The sequence below is a fragment of the Mirounga leonina genome, unplaced genomic scaffold (genome assembly GCF_011800145.1).
Source record: "Mirounga leonina isolate KUSES-001 unplaced genomic scaffold, KU_Mleo_1.0 Mir_176, whole genome shotgun sequence".
In the NCBI taxonomy this organism is placed as follows: domain Eukaryota; kingdom Metazoa; phylum Chordata; class Mammalia; order Carnivora; family Phocidae; genus Mirounga; species Mirounga leonina.
The window spans coordinates 53,839,292-53,860,498 of NW_023270454.1; the positions used below are offsets into that span (position 1 = coordinate 53,839,292).

General features: G+C 43.3%; 1 protein-coding gene across 9 annotated transcripts in view; it reads right to left on the reverse strand.

Moving 5' to 3' along the window:
- The window catches only part of JADE1 (jade family PHD finger 1), a 60,272-nt gene that overhangs the window by 30,314 nt on the left and 8,751 nt on the right, over positions 1-21,207 (reverse strand). For 6 of the 9 annotated variants that reach the window (XM_035023068.1, XM_035023075.1, XM_035023069.1 and 3 more), the window contains exon 2: positions 12,019-12,096. In XM_035023068.1, the coding sequence (XP_034878959.1) occupies positions 12,019-12,070 (52 nt within the window). In that variant the 5' untranslated portion in view covers positions 12,071-12,096. The other 3 variants (XM_035023072.1, XM_035023070.1, XM_035023067.1) reach the window with 3 other exon arrangements.

The following is a 21,207-nucleotide window of genomic DNA, read 5'->3' on the forward strand; positions in this document are numbered from 1 at the left end:
TTGTGTTTTTTTTTCCCAAGATTTTATTTATTTGAGAGAGAGAGAGAGCGTGAGCACTCACCAGCAGGAGCAGGGGTCCGGGGAGCAGACTCCCTATTGAGCAGGGAGCCCCAGGCTTGATCCCAGGGTCCCAGGATCACAACCTGAGCTGAAGGAGACACTTAACCAACTGAGCCAGCCACCCAGGCGCCCCCACAGGGGCTTTTTTAACCAAATTCAGCAAGGCTCATCTCAGCACCTCCCCAAGACATAAGCCACAATGCTCCTCCACTCCCAGTACTTACTTAAACCACTCACTTTCCAGAGCAGGCCTAACAAGATCACTCTGGTGGCTCGCTGTGTAGCCCGGTACAGCACACAGGAGGGGGAGGCCTTTTAAGAGCATCATGCATATGAAGCCTGTACTTCTTAAGAGGTTCAAAGTCTCTCACATTGGTAAATACAATTTGAAAAACATTTGACTGAGTTCTCAGTAAACTTTCTAAATGCTAGATTATGTTAAATCATAATGCCACCCCTAAAAAAAAAAAAAAAGTTTTGACACCACAAAACTTAAGAACTTAGCATGCCCTGGAACGGGGAAGCTCAGACTACACTAGACTAAGTGCTATAGACAAATAACTTTTAAAATTGCCTACTCCCGGGCGCCTGGGTGGCTCAGTTGGTTAAGCGACTGCCTTCGGCTCAGGTCATGATCCTGGAGTCCCGGGATCGAGTCCCGCATCGGGCTCCCTGCTCGGCAGGGAGTCTGCTTCTCCCTCTGACCCTCCCCCCTCTCATGCTCTCTGTCTCTCATTCTCTCTCTCTCAAATAAATAAACAAAATCTTAAAAAAAAAAAAAACTTCCTACTCTCCTTTCCCAAAAAAAATGCCAACTGGCTCTTTTCTGTGCCTTTCTTCCGCAACTAATGCTCTATTATCCAGCCTCTCCCCCACCAGGCCACAGAATCTGGAAGCCCTACCAGGGTACCCATGTCTCCTAACTATCACCATGTCTAAGCTCCTCTCAGGCCTAAGACCTCTTTGCAGCACCAACTCCATCCTGCTTGAGATGCTCCCTCCAGCTCGGGTGGCAATTCTCTTTCCTGGTGTCTCCTCGGTGGTCCTTCAGCCTTCTATGAATCCTGCACACATTAGTGTTTCTCCTTCTTGCTCCAAGTCTTCTCCCCAGGGAGCGCCCATCCCTGCCCTCGGTCTTCCCCATGTGCCCAGGAGACTGTCAGACTTGCATTCCCACACTCACCTCCCAGCCAAGCTCCAGGTCCACGTTCACCTTCAGGTAAGACATTAAGCTCAGGGTTCCTTAGGTCAATCGACTCAGCATGATAAAAACTGGACTCAACAGTTACCCAAACCTGTTATTCCTCTTCTATTTCTACTTTGATGAATACCACTACCATTTCTACTAGAATTCAGAAATCTAAGAGTCATCCTAAACTCTCCTCACTCAGGATACATCCAATCATTGGCCAAGTTATATTCAATGCAACTAACAATACCTCAGATCCCAGCCTCTTTTCTCCCCACCTCCACATCCGCCTCGTGTCGCTTGTTTTATTGGTCAACCGCAGTGGCCTCCTGTTTGTGGGTACCATACCACCACCAGACAACTGAAACAGCCCTCACAACTGCCCCCAGTGGGTGTTGAACTTCCTAATCACTCACCTCTACCCTGAACACATACTGTACTGTTTCCCAGAAATTAACAAACCTCCGCAAAAGAAAAGCCCAAACCTGAGGGAACTGCCATTCTACCAGTAAAATCATTTGCCACTCAAACAGGAAGCTTTTATCTCTGCGGATTCCAGAGACAAGGGACACAGAATCAAAGTACCCTTAAAACCTTGGAGACATTAAGAAATAGATTCTGCACATAAGCCTATCATCAGATTTGCAATGACCAAGACTAAAGGAGATTTCCAAGCTCCTCTCTGACAGGGAGGATGTGGGTAGTACCCTTGATCACCAGTTCTGAAGGCTGTTACTGGGTCAACTGACTGCTGTTAGGTTAGCAGAATCAGATTTCCTACAGGTGGCCATACTGTACTGTTCAGTAAATATTTTAGAAAATTCTTCCTTAAAAAGTAAGTATGTCTCTTTAGACTCCAATGAATAAGAATGTTTCACTCCCACATTGAAAGAAATATTCTGGGCACACAGGGATGCAAACCCAACTTGCAGAAGTCCTCAATCTGGTCCCCAGTGGAAAAAGGAAAGACAGAAGCCAAGGCAGGAACCTGGAGAGGAAGATTGGCCTCTTTTCTCCTCTGGTCCTACAGGCCCTCATCCAGCCAACCCACGGGCTGAGAGAGAATAGACAACTCTAGAAGGATGCCCAAATGTTCATGGAGGGGAAAGAAGAAACAGGGCAAAAAGGTATGGCCCCTTTCCTTTGAATTACTATGAAAAGGGTTATAAATATAAGAAAACCAGAAATTTTAGAAGAATCATTCCATTGCTACACTTTGAAAACAAACAGAGTGAGGGGAGGTGAGTTTTTCTTTTTTAAAATTTTATTTATTTATTTGAGAGGGAAAGAGAGTGAGGGAGAACAGCAGAGGGAGAAGCAGACTCCCCGCTGAGCAGGGAGCCTGATGCGGGGCTGGATCCCAGGACCCTGGGATCATGACCAGAGCTGAAGGCAGACGCTTAACCGACTGAGCCACCCAGGCGCCCCAGGGTGAGTCTTTATAGTCAAATAGTTTCAGAGATAAAGCAGAAACAACAAATTTGCTCATTTTGTATGAAGTTTTATTTAAGTGATCTCTCCACCCAACGTGGGCTCAAACTCACGACTCCGAAATCAAGAGTTGCATGTTCCCTCTTTTTTTTAAGATTTTATTCATTTAGGCACGCCTGGGTGGCTCAGTCGGTTAAGCGGCTGCCTTCGGCCCAGGTCATGATCCCAGGGTCCTGGGATCGAGTCCCACATCGGGCTCCTTGCTCAGCAGGGAGCCTGCTTCTCCCTCTCTCTCCCTCTGCTTGTGCTCTCTCTGTCAAATAAATAAAATCTTAAAAAAAAAAAGAAAAGATTTTATTCATTTATTTGAGATCGAGAGAGAGCACACAAACGGGGGTTGGGGGGTGCTGCTGTGACTCGGGGCTCAATCCCAGGACCCTGAGCCACCCAGGAGCCCGAGAGTCACATGCTCTTCTGATTGAGCCAGGCAGGTGCCCCCAAATTTGCCCACTCTTGGTTTTTTTTGACACTCTTGCCTCTTCTTAGGGATCTGTCAGAGTCCCTCCCAGGTAGTTTCCAAGGTTCCCAAGAAGTGCACAGCTTTGCTGGCCAAGAACACAACCCAAGTAATTGCAATCACTTAGAAACTTTCCCTAAGGCTGCTTTTATATTCTTGATAATGGGGTCTGTGCCACATCTGCTTTGAAAGCCAGGTATCCAAAGATGCTACAAAGGTGGTATATGGTAGGTTTATCCAAGGGAAATGATGGCCCACCCAGAAATAGTCTGTTTCTCTTCCTTCTAGTTTAACTAATGCAAAAGGAAGAAGAGAAAAAGGAATCTATTAAGCTCACTTTGCAGAAAGGGAAAGACTGGGGAAAAGGCAAGATTTAAATTATCACTGACCAAAGGAATGTTCATTAAAGCCAAAAGCCAGTAATCACCCAAATAGCCACAAACAAACTGAATGAGTAAACATACAGTGGTATCCATACAATTTACTACCCAAATTATGGTATATCCATACAATGGAGTACTACCCAGCAATAAAAAAAAAAAAGAGTTACTGATACACACAACATAATGTTGGAATCATTACGTGGAATGAAAGAAGCCAAAGAGTACATATTGCATTATTCCATTTACACAAAACTCTGGAAGATATAAACTAATCAATTTATAGTGACAAAGTAGATCAGAGGTTGACTAGGAAAAAGAGAGAGAGGAGGATTATCCTGAGTATTATGATTTCATGGGTATAAACATTTCAAAATGTATCAAAGTGCATACTTTAAATGCATGCAGAAAATAAGTGATGATTTTCTATCATGCATGAACAGTAAAGGAAAAGAGAATGCTCCACTTTACTTCACACAGGTAATTTGCATAAAACCTAGATTTTGCTGCTGAACAAGGTGAGAATCTGGACAGAGAACTAGAGGACCCTGCCATGTCCAACAGCAGGTATGTGTTGCTGATGATCTCCTTTCTGGTTTACTTGCTTTTAAGCACTGTCAAGAGCCATCAGGCACAAGACACAGGTGACTACAACATACAGTATACCTAAGCTGGTGTTGTGCACACAGCAGAGTCTCAAAAACAATTAAGTGGAAAAAAATATAGTGTTGTTGAGAACAGTCATGCTCAACAAGAATCACCACCAGTGTAACTCAAGAACTGAAGGTGGCAGGCACCAAGAACATACCCGTTTTACTTATTAGAAGATAGGTTTGGTTTGGTTTTTAAAGATCGACTATTTATTTTAGAGAGGGAAAGACAACTCAAGCGAGCGCAGGGTAGGGGGAGTGGAGAGAGTCTCAAGCAGACTCCCCACTGAGCGAGGACCCTGACACGGGGATCGATATCAACCCTGAGATCATGACCTGAGCCAAGATCAGGAGTCAGATGCTCAGCTCAACCAACTGAACTACCCAGGCGCCTCTAGAAGATAGGTTTAAAAAAAAAAAAAAAAAAAAAGATATTTGAGTTCTAGGAAAACGAGGTCATGGAAAATAAAGCAAGAATGCATTTAAAGACAACTTGCTGGGGCCACTGCCTCTTAAAAGGAATGCACCAACATCTACAGAAACATTCACAGAAAGCCTACAGGCCAGAGACTCAAGTCTTTACAGTATTATACCAGTTCTCTCTACAGCCATGCTCTCTCTCCAGGGAACCTCCCAAGTGGTCAAGAAGCTCCCAGAATATTATTCAAGCAAAATAATTTGCATCCCCTTTTAACTAAAAAAAAAAGTTATGTTACAGAATTTTTTTTAAGATTTTATTTATTTATTTGACAGGGAGAGGGAACACAAGCAGGAGGAGTGGGAGAGGGAGAAGCAGGCTCCCCGCTGAGCGGGGAGCCCGATGTGGGGCTCGATCCCAGGACCCTGGGACCATGACCTGAGCTGAAGGCAGACGCTTAACGAACGAGCCACCCAGGCAACCCTACAGAACTTTTCTTGAAGTATGTTGGGTGAAAACAAACAATGTAACCAGAATTGAGAATATTTCAAATACCACAAGGACTAGGAGATAGTGATTTACACTATAGCCACCTGTAAGTTCTTAAAAACCAGATAATGCTCCACTTTACTTCACACAGGCTAAGATCACACTTGGTTGCTGCTGTATTTTGTTTTTGTTTTCAGAACGTTAACATTTAATGGCACACTAAACTAAGACTATAGCAAGTAAAATTCTTTTTTATTTTCTTGTTGCTTTCAGGAGGAGTTGGGAACTCTAAAATTTTGGCAACGATGTCTAAAATTACTTAATTGCCCATACACAAGAGAGGATTACCTAAAGTTAAGTCCACTCTAGTGACAAGTTTAAGTGACTTTAAAAATTCTGGACATGTACACCATTTAAGAACAATTCTCTCTTTAAACACTGGAAAGAATAGAGAAAATATCCTGTTCTAATATCCCCAAACTCCCACTGAAACAGAACTCTGTGGGGGTAACAATAAAAGTTATAAAAGGCTCATAGATCACAGTATCATGAGCATGGATCCTGTACATGCAGAGCACTCAACCCTGTTTTCGGGTCCTTCTAGTCAAGTATCTCGAACACTCTCCTTTGAAATTAAAAATAGCCATGCTTCTTGCCCTAGATCTAAAATAAGGAAAAAACTCAAGAGTAAATCTAATACCCACAGCACACACTCCACTGGTAACTTATGTGTGATAAGCCAGGTTGCGGAGCGCATGCGAGGTTCAGAAATTGGAATGAGTGGTGGTCTGGGTGTTCACACCACCACAAAATGCAAACTATGAGAGAACCTCACCACCTCCCAAATACCGAATCTCCTATGTCTCCAACACTGCTTTGCTTCTAGATTCTAAGTAACAGGCTGGTGTCTTCAGGAATGTTAAACTAACTTAACAAAGTAAAGCACTTAGGACCAATGAGTATCGAGTCCAGTAGGTCAATTGATGTCACAAAAGTGCAGACCCAAGACACACCCCTATGCATTACTTCAAAGCTAGGGACAACCCTGTGCAAATAAAGCGCTGCTGTGGAAATTTCCACCAGAAAGTAAGTAAATTTAATGTGGTTATTATTAACTATTTGCTTTAATTGCATGATAGAAGACAAGACTCTCACATAATTGCTCTTTCTAGCAGGGGCTGACCCTACACCTCCCACAGCTCCTCCATCCCAGCATAGTTTAGCTCCACTGTCCAACTCACTTCCACATTCCACAATACAAAAGCTTCATGCATATATTCAAAAAACTGGCTCAGGAATGTTTCACCATAAATATACTTGGGCCTTTAACCAACTGACACACACGTGCTTCACAGTTATCCAGTGCTCCTGCCAAGGTCCAAGTCCAATGGCTACCGAAGACCAGCCCATGGACTAGTTTTGTGCTAAATGCTCCTCTAGCCCAAGAGGATGCTTGCTCTGCCTCTCAAAGCCAAGCCACAAGTCGGGTTTGAAAAGGGGCAAAGCCATCTCTGTGTGTCTTGAAGAGACTTGGGTTCAGTACACATTCTGCAATATTTGAACCAAAAATCCCTACATTTCAAGAATGCCTACACAATCCCTTAGTGTCACAAGATACAACTGATGGGGGAAAAGAACAAATTAAAAGTATAGTCAAATATGAATGGAAGTGGAAGCAGAGTTAACTTTTATGCAAGAGAGAAATCACCAAAGGCTTGCATGAAGGTAACCAAGCACAGCCAATCGAATTAAGAAAATGAAGGCAAGTTATTCAAAAAATGTACGGAAACTCACTAAATGCAATGAGACATGGGGCGCCTGGGTGGCTCAGATGGTTGGGCATCTGCCTTTGGCTCAAGTCGTGATCCCGGGCTCCTGGGATCTAGCCCCACGTCGGGCTCCTGGCTCAGCGGGGGGCCTGCCTCTCCCCCTGCTCTTGCTCTCTATCTCTGTGCCTCAAATGAATAAATATTAATTTAAAAAAATATAAATGCAATGAGACATAAAGAGGTATAAGGCAGAAAGTATGTTTCATCCACTAAAATTCTGGTCCCTCTTCATTGTTTATCTGTGAGCTGGAGAGCGCCCAGAAAAACAGAAGTCCTCCTGTAACTTTATGTTTACCCCTCATCAACCTGAATTACTAAATGCAAAATCAGTAGGTTTGAATTTTGCTCAGCACTCTTTTCTGCGCATTCATCATCATGGGTGATGGAGCAGAGCTCAGGTGGTAACTGGAGAAGGCGAGAAATGTTTCGGGGCCAGTACAGGTGTGGAAAGTAGGCGACCAAGGAGGATCCCCAAGGTACCTGGTTCCAGACCCCCAGCAACAGTCCAGGCCTTCCCACAGGGAAGTCAACACAGCCATGACAGTTAGGAAATTCAACAGGAAAAGCAAGCCCTGCTTCACAACTTCAGGAAAAACTTTAAAGTACCAGCACACTTCTCTCGTTATTTGTAAAAATTTAATTTCCCTCTGGGTCTTTGAGAGGCACATTTAAAAACAACCAAAAAAACCCAAAACATCATTTACATTTGGCTCCCTTATCCTAGCCAAAGATCCCATATTTTGAAAAAAAAAAAAAAAAAAAAAAAACTGTGCCAAATGGACAGTATTCATTGAGTAATATTTAATTCTTATCTTACTTTTACAGGGAAAAAAAAAAAATGATGGTGGTCAGAGCTGTTAATTGGCCTGAGATAACAATCCATAACTCCTGCCAAAAGGACACTCAATGCTTTAATTAGCCTCTGCAGCTTTATTGAAGATAAAAATGCAATCTCCTTCAGGTTTTGGAAATACCAACAATAGCTGGTGGATCCCATTCCCACATTTGCCAAAACTCCTAAGGACAGAGCATCCTGGGCTGGGAAGCAGGAAATGAAGGGCTTGTTTCCCTGGGCCACACCCTGGCACAGTATGTAACTTCAGAGACTGGCGAGGGCCACCCAGTTCCAGGAGCCCAGCAATTACAGACACAGCCAGCAAACACCCCAACGCTACTTCATCCAACAGTAGGGCCAGCCCTCCAAAGGGCACCTGCAGAAAGGCTTCCACAGCTCCGACTGCAGCTGGATGAGGGCTCGCACTGGCACAGAAAATGCCCATCCATCCCCAACTGTAAATACCACACCGGTATTCCCCTGGATCCAGCCAGCAAACAAAGTGAAGGACTCCAGCCCAGAGGCCAGCAGGGCCCTGCCGTGGCTGCGGCCGGTGTCGTGGCCCCATGCTGACGTCTGCGGCGGCCTCTCCTCCACTTGGACAAGTTTTGCATCAGACTGGCAACTGCTGCCAAAATTCGGTCAGGGCTGGAGGCTGGAGAGTCTGGGCAGTGGCCACTGCAGAGACCTAGCCCTTCTTGCAATCAGGGCTTTCCAAGTGCCCAGACCCTCCTGAGGGCGGGCCCAGTTCCGTGGACCCAAACCCAAGGGCAGAAAGCACCCCATTCACAGCACCATGGGCTGACACAAGACGACAGGCTCCAACACAAATAAGCTGGCTGGTGCCAAAGGCCTATGCAGTGAAGCAACTGCCCTCAGAGAGGGTTGGAAAGGGTATTCCATGGCGTGGATAGGTACGGACTGTTACAAGCTTTGGCATTCCAAGGTTCTTCATGAGAGCTGTTTGTTTACTACTATCATCGTCTACCGTAACCAGCAACTCATTAAGCCCAGACAGTACAGTCCTAAAGCATCAACATATGCTTTATACTGAACCAACTGTATGACCAAAGGATGGCCCGCCTACCTTCTAGTAGAGCTACCATGATTTCCACATCTAGCCTAGAGGACAGAACCCCGCTTTGTGGTCTACGTAGTTTAACCCTCCAGCACTCTATAAATATTAATGCTCCTTAATGCTCTGCCTCCACCTTCTTTAGGGAGGCCAGCACAGATAGGAATGTATTAAAAGGAAGAAGGAAATGGCTGTCACCCCATTAGTGAACTAATTTTGATGAACTCTGGGCACTCTCTTCCTCCTTCCTTTCTAACAAGAGTTCTGGGTGCAAATTCCCATTTAGATGAAACACCTGGTCTTCTAGAGCTGTTACATGCTTAACTGTGTCCCCCAGAAATTCATATGTGTGTGTGTGTGTGTGTGTGTGTATATATATATATTTTTTTTTTTTTTTTTTTTGACAGGGAGAAACAGTGACAGAGGGAACACAAGCAGGGGCGGGTGGGAGAGGGAGAAGCAGGCTTCCCGCTGAGCAGAGAGCAGGGAGTCCAATACGGGGCTCGATCCCAGGACCGTGGGATCACAACCTGAGCCGAAGGCAGACGCTTAACGACTGAGCCACCGAGGCGCGCCAGGAAATTCATACGTTGAAGGCTATCCCCAGTACCTCAAAATGTGACTACATTTGGATAAAAGCCTTTAAAGGGGTGATTAAGTTAAAGTGAGTTCATTAGGGTTGACCCTGATCCTATCTCAGTGATGTCCTTAAGAGGAAAGACACAGAGACGCCAAGGATGCACATGCTCAGAAGACCATGTGAAGACACACTAAGAAGGCAAGCCAAGGAGAGAGGCCTCAGAAGACACCAGACTTGCTGACACCTTGATCTGAGACTTCCAGAACTGTGAGAAAATAATCACCTGCTGTTTAAGCCACCCAGTCTGTGGTATATGTGAGGGCGGCCCAAAAAGACCAATACAAGGGCCTCTGGGGCTATTAGGAGCCTCTGGGCAGCTGAGGAGGAGTAGACTGGGCCATGGTCCAGAACTGCACTGTTCAACATGGTCATCACTAGCCACGTGCAACTTCTTTTAATTTATTTTAATTAATTAAAACTAAACAAAATCTTAAAACCCGGAGTTCCTCAATTAGAGCAGATTAGAACATTTCCATTCTATTGGGCAGCTCTAGACCAGAAAGGGGAGGGCTCTGAGAGAACGTTCCAGGAGAACCTTCTCTTTTCTTTAAAGATTTTAAGTAACCGCTGTACCCAATGTGGGGCTCGAACTCACAACCCCAAGACTGAAAGTCCCAGGCTCTACCGACTGAACCAGCCAGGTGCCTCCCCGAGAACCTTTTCTAACCCAACTCTCTCAGGGAAGAAATGAAGCAGCAACAAGAGCAAACAGAGTGAGCATAAATCTGTTGCTTAATGCCAAAAAATACATTAAAATAGGACTCTAAGTTTTGTATTAAGCATTATTAGTATGTGAAAGTAATTCATGAAACCTTCTGATTAATTCTGAACCTAAACACCAAGACTTTTTAAAAATTGCTGTAGGACAAAATTGTGTATTTGAGCAAACAGCAAGCATTTATAGAGTACTTATGACTCCTGAGGACACTTTGATAGGCACCACGGGGGGGCAGAAAAGAAATATCTCAGCATGTTTTTGCCTCAAGGAGTAAAAAGCCTAAGTAAATATCAGAGGAAAAAAACAGGTAGTGAGGGCTGCATACAGATAAGCGGTAAGAAGTTCAGAAGGCTCCCCGCCAAGGGCTCTCCCGAGTGGTTTTAACTGCCTGTGCCCGGGCACAGACCCTCAACACCTTTCCCTGAAATACAAGGGAAGCCCTGCTCTCCCATGTCTCTCCTTCCCTCACCCAGTTAACTCTTGCCCTGTGCCAAACATCAGCAGCTCCCACTGTCTGCCCCCAAAGTCCCAAGCCCTTAGCTCCTCAAGACCGGCCCTTAGCTTATCTTGTCACAGCTTACCATCACATGTACCCCAAACACCCAACACCCCTCCTACAGCCACCAAATCTACATCCCACTACCCCACGCCTGTCCCCCAAAGCTCCCCTACAGAATGCCGTGTTGGAGTTCTTCTGCTTCTCAGGGTCCCTCCCCCTAGGCTTCTCATGGCTGGCAGTGCGGCCCACCTTTAGCAGCAAAGCCTTGCTGTCTAATTTACAGCTTTTAGTCTGCCGACGGCTTCAACACCAGAAAACTGAAAACAATCCTGTTTGCCTAAAAACGATTTCACCCTTCAGGACCAGCCCAAGTTTCAATCCTGTGTTTCCCTGGCCCTCCTGTCCTCTGAATCTGAATGCCTACATATATGCATCTCCACCAGGCCTCAAAAAGACATCTCTATTACTCCCCTAAGGACTTTCCGTCAGAGCTGGATTTTACATATGTCTAAGACAGAGTTCCTTGAAAGGAGGCCTAATACCTTTCCCATCATGCAGCAGAGCAAGCAGGTTTCCCAAGTTTAATCTGTAACCGAAAACATAAGCTAACAGGCCGGAGCTCAGGCACTGTGCTAGGTACGAAATTTCCTTGTTATCTGAGAGGAGCTCTTCGAGTAGTATGTTAGCTTCTCAATACACAGAAGCTGTATGGCATTTATTTTGACTGCCTGGAAGCCAACTAACTTCTAGTTCTCAGCTGCACTGTGAAAATATGAGGATGCCAGAGAGCAGAGATGCAGACAGTAGTAGTATTAAATACAGTCACGTTACAAATCAAGTGAAGAGCATGGACTCTCGACTTACTAAAAACCTATACTTAATATTCTCACATCATACTAGGCAGTTTTCAATCCACCCTGTATCAGGTTGGACTAGTTGATAATTAACTGGCTTCAATTAAGTTCCCTCTTCATAAATAGCAACTCTAAGTGCCATAAATGATGTTTAGAAAAAACAGACACACCAGTGACTCTTGGAACTGGATTATTCATCCTTGGATAACAAACAGGAAGCCTGAGGAATGCCCGCCTGCAGTCAACCTTTCCAGAAAGACTTGGTTACACAGACCTGCGGTATCACACTCAGATGTGATTCTCCGGGCCTTGGCTTTCTCTGACCTGCCTGATATGCCAAGGGCCTCAGCTATTTAAAGCATTACATTAAAAAAACGTGTTTTTACACTGACCCAAACCCGGGCAGGCTCCAAGAACAACAAAGCAGGACTTACTGCCATTGTCGTCAGAATCCTCACTGCTGCTGGGAAGGCGACCTCGTTTCATGATCTCCCGGGGAAACAGCAGGCAGCCTGCAAAGCAGTGAGACAGCACTTAACCCAAGATGATAATACACAATCATCAAGTTGCGCTTCAGATGGCAGCCCAGGATTTACAGCACACAAAAGCAAACAATCGGCTTTAAGTAGCATTTGAATTGTAAACAGTAAAAAGACCAAAGATACATAATTAGGAGCAATCATTAACAGAACAGGTCCAAAAGGGGGGGGGGGGGGGGGGTGGAGAAGTCGCATATCAGTACGTCTCCCAAAGGTGCCAGGTTTCTCTCTAGTTCCAGGGACATTATCACTACAACTACTCCAGGAGTCTTTTTAGCTGACTGGCGACAAGCATTGCAGAAAAAACCCGCGGCAGTGAGAACAGTGCCTCTCACTACAGACAGATTCATATTTTACGCATGTATATGGGGGATGGGGATAAGGCTGTGCCTGAATGTGTGAATATTTACACTGCACTGGGCATGATTATGCTTCTCAGGCAAATTTCGCTAAAATAATCCTAAAAGCCAAGTAACCTGGATGGAGTTCTAGAACAAAATAAATGGGGTATTAGGAAAGCAAATATCTCCTCCGGCCATCTCCAACCCCTCGGCTTTCACAGCTCCAACAGGAAGGGACCAGACACAGTATCTGATCCAGCCCCCTCCCCTTTACTCCTGAGGAAACTGAAGCCAAAAAAAGTTTAAGCAGCACCTTGCCCAAGGTCCCACTGTGTGGGGGGAGCTTCAAATTCCAAATCCAATTTCACTGAACCTCACCCAGTGCCTTACAGCCTGGTCCAACCTACCCTAGCCAGACACCTGGCCCACCTTGCTGACTCCTTCCAGGTGACAAGAGGCCTCCAGCATCACCAAGTAAGAGAAAGACTCTACTTAGGAAGGAGGACAGTGCAAGGGATTAAAAGCCAGTCAATGAACTAACTTATAAAGATGGATTCCCCGGTCATATTCACACAGGGAGCTCTCTAAAGAAATTCAAAAAGCTTTTCCAAACTGAAATTACTGATCCCCTTGACATTTTTAGGAACTTGATCTTACTGATCTTACAATGATTCCCGATGAGAGAGGAGGGCTTTTCAAGTCAGAAGTACCCACCAGCCCCTCAAGAAAAGTACATCCCAAGCTTCTCCTCATTGGGAATCACAGCATTAGAATGTGGTGTGTTTCTCACAGCCTGGAGCACAGGAATGGTGTGGATCAAAATGTGGAGAACCACTGTGTTAGAATAAGATAGAAACTAGAAACCCAAAGCTCCACTCTAAATGGACTTATTAAAGAGCAGACCAAAAAAAGCAGAAAACCCATCATACAGTGCAGTCTGTTCCCACCTACAAAAGAGACCTATATGATTGACTCAAATGTTCAGGCCCCTAATCTATGATTCCAACACTTTGTATTTTCTTCCTGAGACACCAGTTAAGGTTTGTGGGTTTCTGTTCACCAACTGATTCTTCAAAAACCATTAATGAAAGAATTTACCAAGTGGCAGCCCAGACAGGTCATGGGCTATCTTGTGTGCTAAGGTTTCATACTTGGGGCAGGGTCAGTCCTAGAACCCACCCACCCCTTTTCTGCAGAGCCCCATTCACCCATAACTAACTAACTAACACCCAACAATCTATAACTTGGCCTGGGGCAGACCCATTCCAATCAGAAGCTTCCACACCAACACCTGTGGCCAACTCCCCACTTGGAAGGACTGTCTTCCCTGCCCCGTCACCACATGCCCAAAACACCAACTACTGACAGCTAAACACTCCTCCTCCAACCCCCCAGGGAGGGCAGCCCTGTTTCCCTTCCAACAGGAGGCACAAGGGGAAGAGGGAAAAGCAAAAGGCAACTCGTTCCTAACAGCTTCAGTTCCCCAAAGCCTCTTTACACCAAACAGCTGGACGGATGGACGGACGGTAGGACGGTGGGAAGGCAGGAAGGCAGGAAGGCAGGAAGGCAGGAAGGCAGGAAGGAAGGGTGAACTACCTAAAGAGGAATTCCTTAAAACTATAAGGGTGTGATGTGACACAAGAGGGATGCAGCTCCCACCTCAGGAACGGGTGTGAGAACTGAGGGAGAGAAAGAGGCTGAGAAAGCCCAGGAAACACTCCCCAAGCTAGAAACAAGAAAACCAGTGCTGATCACATCTCTACTAATTCAGACAACTTAAATTTATCTAAATGGAAGAGCTTGAAGAACTTAGCATCTTTTTCAATCAAAAAGTCTTCCTCCTAGCCTTCAAACACAACTCCCAGAGAAAACACCCACTTCAACAGTCACTAAATGAAAAATGCAAGCATTGGCCAAAATAGAATGATGCTCCTAAACACACATAAACACTCTCAAGCAAAATTATGCAAGTAAAAAGAATAAAAATAGCATATCCTCCTAATGAATCCCATTTTCACCCACCCTGAAAGATGTTGAGAAATGAGGATTGAGATGCTATATTGTACTTCTTCAGGGAATCTGGCTCAATAATGGGGGTTAGTGCACTGCAGAATTTCCTCCTCTGTTGCTCTAATGTACTTAAACCTTGACATCAGGCTGATTTATCTCACCTGGGGTTATGTGCTGTATCAAGAAATCAAAATACATGTTAGTATCTTTAAGACACACAATACAGTGGTTGTATGCTTCAAACATCTGTCCAATAAAATCCAGTGTGAGAAAAGAGAGGGCCCTTCTCATCATTACCTTTGCTGACTCTTTTAGGGCACGGCTGATTATTATCTAGACAAAAGTAGAATAAGTAATAATTACAACTCACAACACTCCAGAGAAAGCACAAGAAGATACAATAGCATATAATGCATCCCACCAACATGTGAAAACCTATTAGTAAACTATTAGTAAAAAAACTAGGAGGCGCTGGAGAAAAAGAACTGTTCCTGACCTCATGGAACTCCTGGTCTGGTTGAGGAGATAGACAAGTCAACAGAGATTCAGTAATGGTTAGTGCTTGACAGTGGTAGACACAAGGCTCTGTAGGAACAGAGGCTGATGGAGTCAGGGAAAATTTCCGAGCAGAGTCCTAAAGAATAAGGGGAGGTAGCCAGAAGTGGAAGCACGACATTTCGGGCAAAGCATTGTAATATCTGACAACATACATGTAACCTACCATATTACTCTGCACAGCATCTTCACATCCAGAATCTTACTATTAGCTCAATTTTTTTACTAATATATATATATATCCCTTTTTACTTTTTATCCAATTGCCAAGCCTTACTGATTCAAAATGTAGGACTCTTTCAAGTTCCCCTTTGTCTCAGATTTGTCTTCAAACACCTACATCTGGATAGCTTTAAGCACCTCCCTTCCATTCTCCATGCCTACAATCTCTTACCCCTTCTGATTATTACAATAAATTAATCCTTTCTAATAGGGACCACATCAAGTCATTCCCTAAACAAATCTCTCTCTCTGTTGCACACTTACAAATGGGTCCAGCCAGAAACTCAAGATGTTTTCTGCCACCCGGCCCCTCGCAATTGTACCCAAGCACTCTCCTAACATCTGCCCCTCGGCTAGGCTTGCCTCTGCTGGGCCAGGCCTCTTTGTTCTCAGCCTCTGCTAATGTGGCTTCTTTGCCCTTTTCTCCCTACCCCTCAGCCCCACCTCTTCCTGGGACCTCGGAGCAAAGCCACTAAGCGTGGTCTACCATTCCAATTAAAAACACTTACATTCGGGCGCCTGGGTGGCTCAGATGGTTAAGCGTCTGCCTTCAGCTCAGGTCATGATCCCAGGGTCCTGGGATCGAGTCCCGCATCGGGCTCTCTGCTCCTTGGGAGCCTGCTTCTCCCTCTGCCTCTCTCTCTGTCTCTGTCTCTCATGAATAAATAAATAAAAAAAAAAAAAAGCACTTACATTCTGTACCACTCATTCCATCTTTCTTCTTTTAGAACTTTTTCACCCTGCTTTCTAACGTGTTATTTTCTTTAATAATCAATTCTTGCTTTGTATCATCACATAAATGTTCCATATATGTGTGTCTCTAGAAATTTATAGAGTTCTTCAGAACAGAGATCCTCTTTAATTAAATATGAAAATAAGACATCATGGAGAGGGTCCTGAGCAAAATAACCTCATAGGTTGTAAGACACACCCACAACTCTGGGTTCAGTCCTCACCCAGACATTCTGCCTGGTTTCATCAAAAGTGACTCAAAGTGATGCGATTTACAGGAGCCTGGAGTGTCCATTTGCTATGAGAAGCAGAACAACTAGGCAGATAAAAATACTAATGATTAGGCATTTGGGACTATGTCCAAAGAGAGGAAGACTACCTAGGAAGCCTGATTATAAGAACATTGCCTGGCAAGGCCAAGTAAGAGGAGGTCCTTGGCCAAAGACTCTGGCTGGATGCGTCAAGTGCCAATCCTTGGGCACCTGTGCTGCATGGAGGGATGTGCCAAGACGAGCAGGCCCGTGTGGTGGCTGCTCAGGGCACCACCTCCTCAGGAAGCGCAGGCACTATTTATATGACCATCCTTGTGGACATTACATGCAAATCACTTTCCTTCAATCTTCTCTTCACACAGGTTAAAACTAGTGGATTAACTAGTACATTAATTCAATTAAATTTGTATTGAGTTGGATACCTGAGATATGGTGAACAAGATAAGGAATGGCCCAAGGGAAGATACAGTAGGCAAACAACTAGACAGGTAGCTTCACGGTGATAACTGCTATAAAAGTTACGGGATTGCCATTCACGGATTCCAGTGGGACACGGGATACATAAAGGAGATAGCAAGGTACCTCCAAACCTTGGAATGTAACTTTCCTCAGAATGAAACTGGGGGAAAAAACATCAGCATGACGGAAGTTAAGAGCAGCCATTAGCTGAAGGAATCCATCTCCAAGGTGGCTCAGGAATTTAGTAAGAATGAACTGTGTAGTTCAGTGGCCTGGGTGTGGTCCCAGGGAGGCATGACTGGTATGTGATTCTGAGGAAAAAAGAATGAGAAATGACCTCCGGGATAAGGAGTGAAGGGGTTTTACAAAAGAGTAAGATGATTAAGAATTTGAGGATGTTTACTTAACACTATTCCTGGGAAAGAGGGACCTATTTGAGGAAAACAAACTGTCCAGCTACTAGAATCTCTCTCTGTGGCATAACAGGACCATTTATCAGGCCATAAACTCTACAGTTATAAGGATTACACCCTAGTGATTTTAATTATCTTATGGTTCCTATGTAGAAAGTCAGGTTTCTTCCTCAAAGTATCTATTTTATCCATTATGTTTCATTCTTATTTATTTCACTCTAAAGAAGATCTAGAAGGTACTCAAACACGTGAAACTACTTCTCTCTGTTACCACCTAATGCAATGCTATGTATTAAAATAAACTATTGGATGAATGAGTTCTCATACACAAAGCGTATCTTATGCTCACTCGGCTTTACAGAATTTGAGATGCTTTCACTTTAATATCTAACTGACCTTTAACTGCAGCTACTTCTGTTATATTATTTTTAAAGATTTATTTACTTATTTCAGAGAGAAAGAGAAAGCACAAGCAGGAGAGGGAAACAATCTCAAGCAGACTTCCCACTGAGCACAGAGCCCGCTGTGGGGCTTGATCTCAAGACCGAGATCACCACCTGAGCTGAAACCAAGAGTCACACACTCAGCCAACTACACCACCCAGGAACCCCCTGTCATATTATCTTTAAATTTACTGGTGTCCTTCCATTTTCTGTCCAAGTTAATCTAATACCTAAATGTACTATATTTAAAAATGTATTCAGAAAATGTGTAACATAAAAATGTATATAAAGGAGAATATTTTCAGACACCAACTCATCTTTACATAAAAAGTATTTTATAATGAGCGACTTCCTTTCTGTTCGATAAGTTCATACAATTTGGATATTATTTTTAAACATTAACAGATACTTTGACTCCTAAGTTATTGAATACCCCCATAAAAAAAACTTATATTTTCTTAATAAGTCACCTTCTTATCTTCTGTGGCATACACAATACGCAATGTAACAAAGTATCCAAATATAATAATGATCTATACTTCATAGTAATTTTCTATTCCCCAAATGAATGTGAAAATCCAGCTGGTTTCTTACCTGTTTTTAAAGACAACATTAATTTCTCAGAAGTTTTCAAATTGGCAACATTATCTAATTCATATGCTCACTGAGAGTCTAAAAATACTAGTGTGACTATAACTCAATCCCTCACTTTAAACAAAGGGTTATACCTGGTTAAAAAAAAAAAAAGTCATATATTTGATGTAACTGACAAACTGCTTAGATCTTAAGTGTTAAAGTTTTAACCTTGTTCAAATATTTCAGACCCCCCAAAATGGGAACTTTTAAAAATGTCCTTTATGTCAGGGCACCTGGGTGGCTCAGTCGTTAAGCGCCTGCGTTCGGCTCGGGTCATGATTCCAGGGTCCTGGGATCGAGCCTCGCATTGGGCTCCCTGCTCAGCGGGAAGCCTGCTTCTCCCTCTCCCACTCCCCCTGCTTGTGTTCCCTCTCTAGCTGTCTCTCTGTCAAATAAATAAATAAAATCTTAAAAAAAAAAATGTCATTTATGTCATACATCAAAATCTGTTTTAAAAATGCTGCCCAAGCTACTATAGAGCCTTTGTGAAAATGTCACACTTGAAAATATTCAGTGGAAAAGAGTTTATATTAGCAATAAATAACCACCTCTCCCAAAACAGATTATAACTGACCAGATAATCAGGACTACAATATTTACTTGTAGAAACATTACTAATAAAGCCTGAATGCTATAACACATTAGTTCACTGTAAATTCTTCATGAATTATTTGTAAACTCAGCCTTTAAAAGTCAATAAAAACATTTTTCAAGATTTTAAAGAATTTACAAATTTGAGTGGTTCTAAATGAATCACAAGCAGCTCCCATTTGCCAATTTATAAATAATCCAATCCCTGCTTATGAGCTCTAAAAACAATCAAACCCTTCACAGGTCTCTGTAATCACCAACTCAATTAGAGTTAGCAACTGAAGAGCAGCTATGACAAAACATTCCAATCATGTGTATTTAGAATTTATTTGTTTTAACTTCCCTTGACATGGGATTAAAGGAATTCACACCCAAACAATAAGGCAGTCACCACGGCCTCTAATCTTGAGCTTCTATCCCTACTTCCATCTACTCAGAAGTCTCTTCTGTTAGATCTATACGCTCAGGGGGTGCCTGGGTGGCTCAGTGTGTTAAGCGTCTGCCTTCAGCTCAGGTCATGATCCCAGGGTCCCGGAACTGAGCTGCATGTTGGGTTCCCCGCTCACCGGGGAGCCTGCTTCTCCCTCTCCTCCCCACTCATGCTGTCACTCTTTCTCTCTCTCTCTCTCAAATAAATAAAATATTTCAAAAAAATCTATATGCTCAGATATGGAAAGTGCCAAAGGCATATTAAGAAATAAAAGCAAACTGCAAGGGAGAAAAAAAAAAACCTGAAATATAGGTCCATTTACATATAAAAAGGACAAAGGAAGAGAATATATACACACACCAATTGCTTGCATATTCATGGAAAATTTCTGGAAGAATATAAAGGATATTAATAATGCTGCTTATTTCTGAGAAATGTGACCAAAGTGTTCAGATGGAATGGGATGAGAACTTTTACTTCTCTTTCTGACCTTCTGTATGACTTCAATTACTTAACCATGATACTGTCCTATATTTATAGTAATAGTAAAGATTAAATAATAATAAAGATTTAAAATCCAACACCCTTCTTCCCTGCTCCTCACCATATATACAAGACCCTGGGAGCACAACTTCTGAGTCCCATGTGAAGCATCAGTCTAAAATAAGCAGCCATCAATAAACTATGTATACCACACCCCCTTCCTAAGATGAGGTACCAAAGGCTTATGTCTGCCTTCTAAAGAATGTTTGACGGAATAGTACAGAAGGAAAAAAATGGAAAAGGTAATAGGATAATACCATAAAATGCTATTATCACCCACTCATTATTTACTTAAAAGCGAAAGTTTTCAACACATAAGAACAACCATTACCAGTAGCAGATACTTTGCACTAAAAATATATGCAATAAGAACAGAAAAAACTAACCTAGACAGGAAAACTAGGGTTTAAACTACCTTTAGAGAATAAACCTTCCAGGGGCGCCTGGGTGGCTCAGACATTAGGCGTCTGCCTTCGGCTCACGTCATGATCCCAGGGTCCCTGGATCGAGTCCCACATCGGGCTCCCTGCTCAGCGGGAAGCCTGCTTCTCCCTCTCCCACTCCCCCTGCTTGTGTTCCCTCTCTCGCTGTGTCTCTTTCTGTCAAATAGATAAATAAAATCTTTAAAATAAAATAAAATAAACCTTCCACTTCCTAGCCATTGGAAGAGTACTACCATTTTAGAAAAAAATAAAAATAAAAAAACCTACATTCCAGAGATGGCTACCAAATAAGCCATTTCCCCCACCCACAGCAGGCATGGTTAATAAATTAGGTCATCCTTTTCCACAAGCCCAAACATGACTTCAGAATCCTTCTTAACACAGTGCTACCACTCAGTCAGAATTCAGGAGATAAAGCCTATTCACCCCATATGTCCTAACCCTGTTTACACGCGCTTTTTTTTTGACAATTTATCAGGGAAAATTAAAATTTTTTTTTTCTAAAATATTTACTGAAATCAGGAGTTGTTTCCAGTCTGCCCTGGGGTCTCTGAACCAAATTCTAATTTATATAACACACACACACACACACACACACACACACCGGGTCAAAGTCTCAAAGTCCACTGAAGGATAACACTTTAGAAAAACCAAATGTTAACAGGAGATATTTCTGCATGAACCAAGGTAAGGGTAAGGATGGAAAGGAGTCTACAAACCTTTATTCTGCCCATGGAAGAATAAGTCAATAAATGCAAAGTGTCTACAGGGTAATTTTAAAAAGATTTTTAAATGCTTAAACCAGATGTTCTTACACCGGATACACAAAGCAGCTTCTGCAGAAACCAGACTCAACCAGCTAATGACAATGACATTGTGCACAGACTGAAAGGCAGCTGTTTTGAGGAACTTTGTTCCTTGATTATAGCCGGTTGTCAGAAACTATCAGTTACCACTAACAATGTTAAGTCACCAAAAATTTTTAAAGTACTGT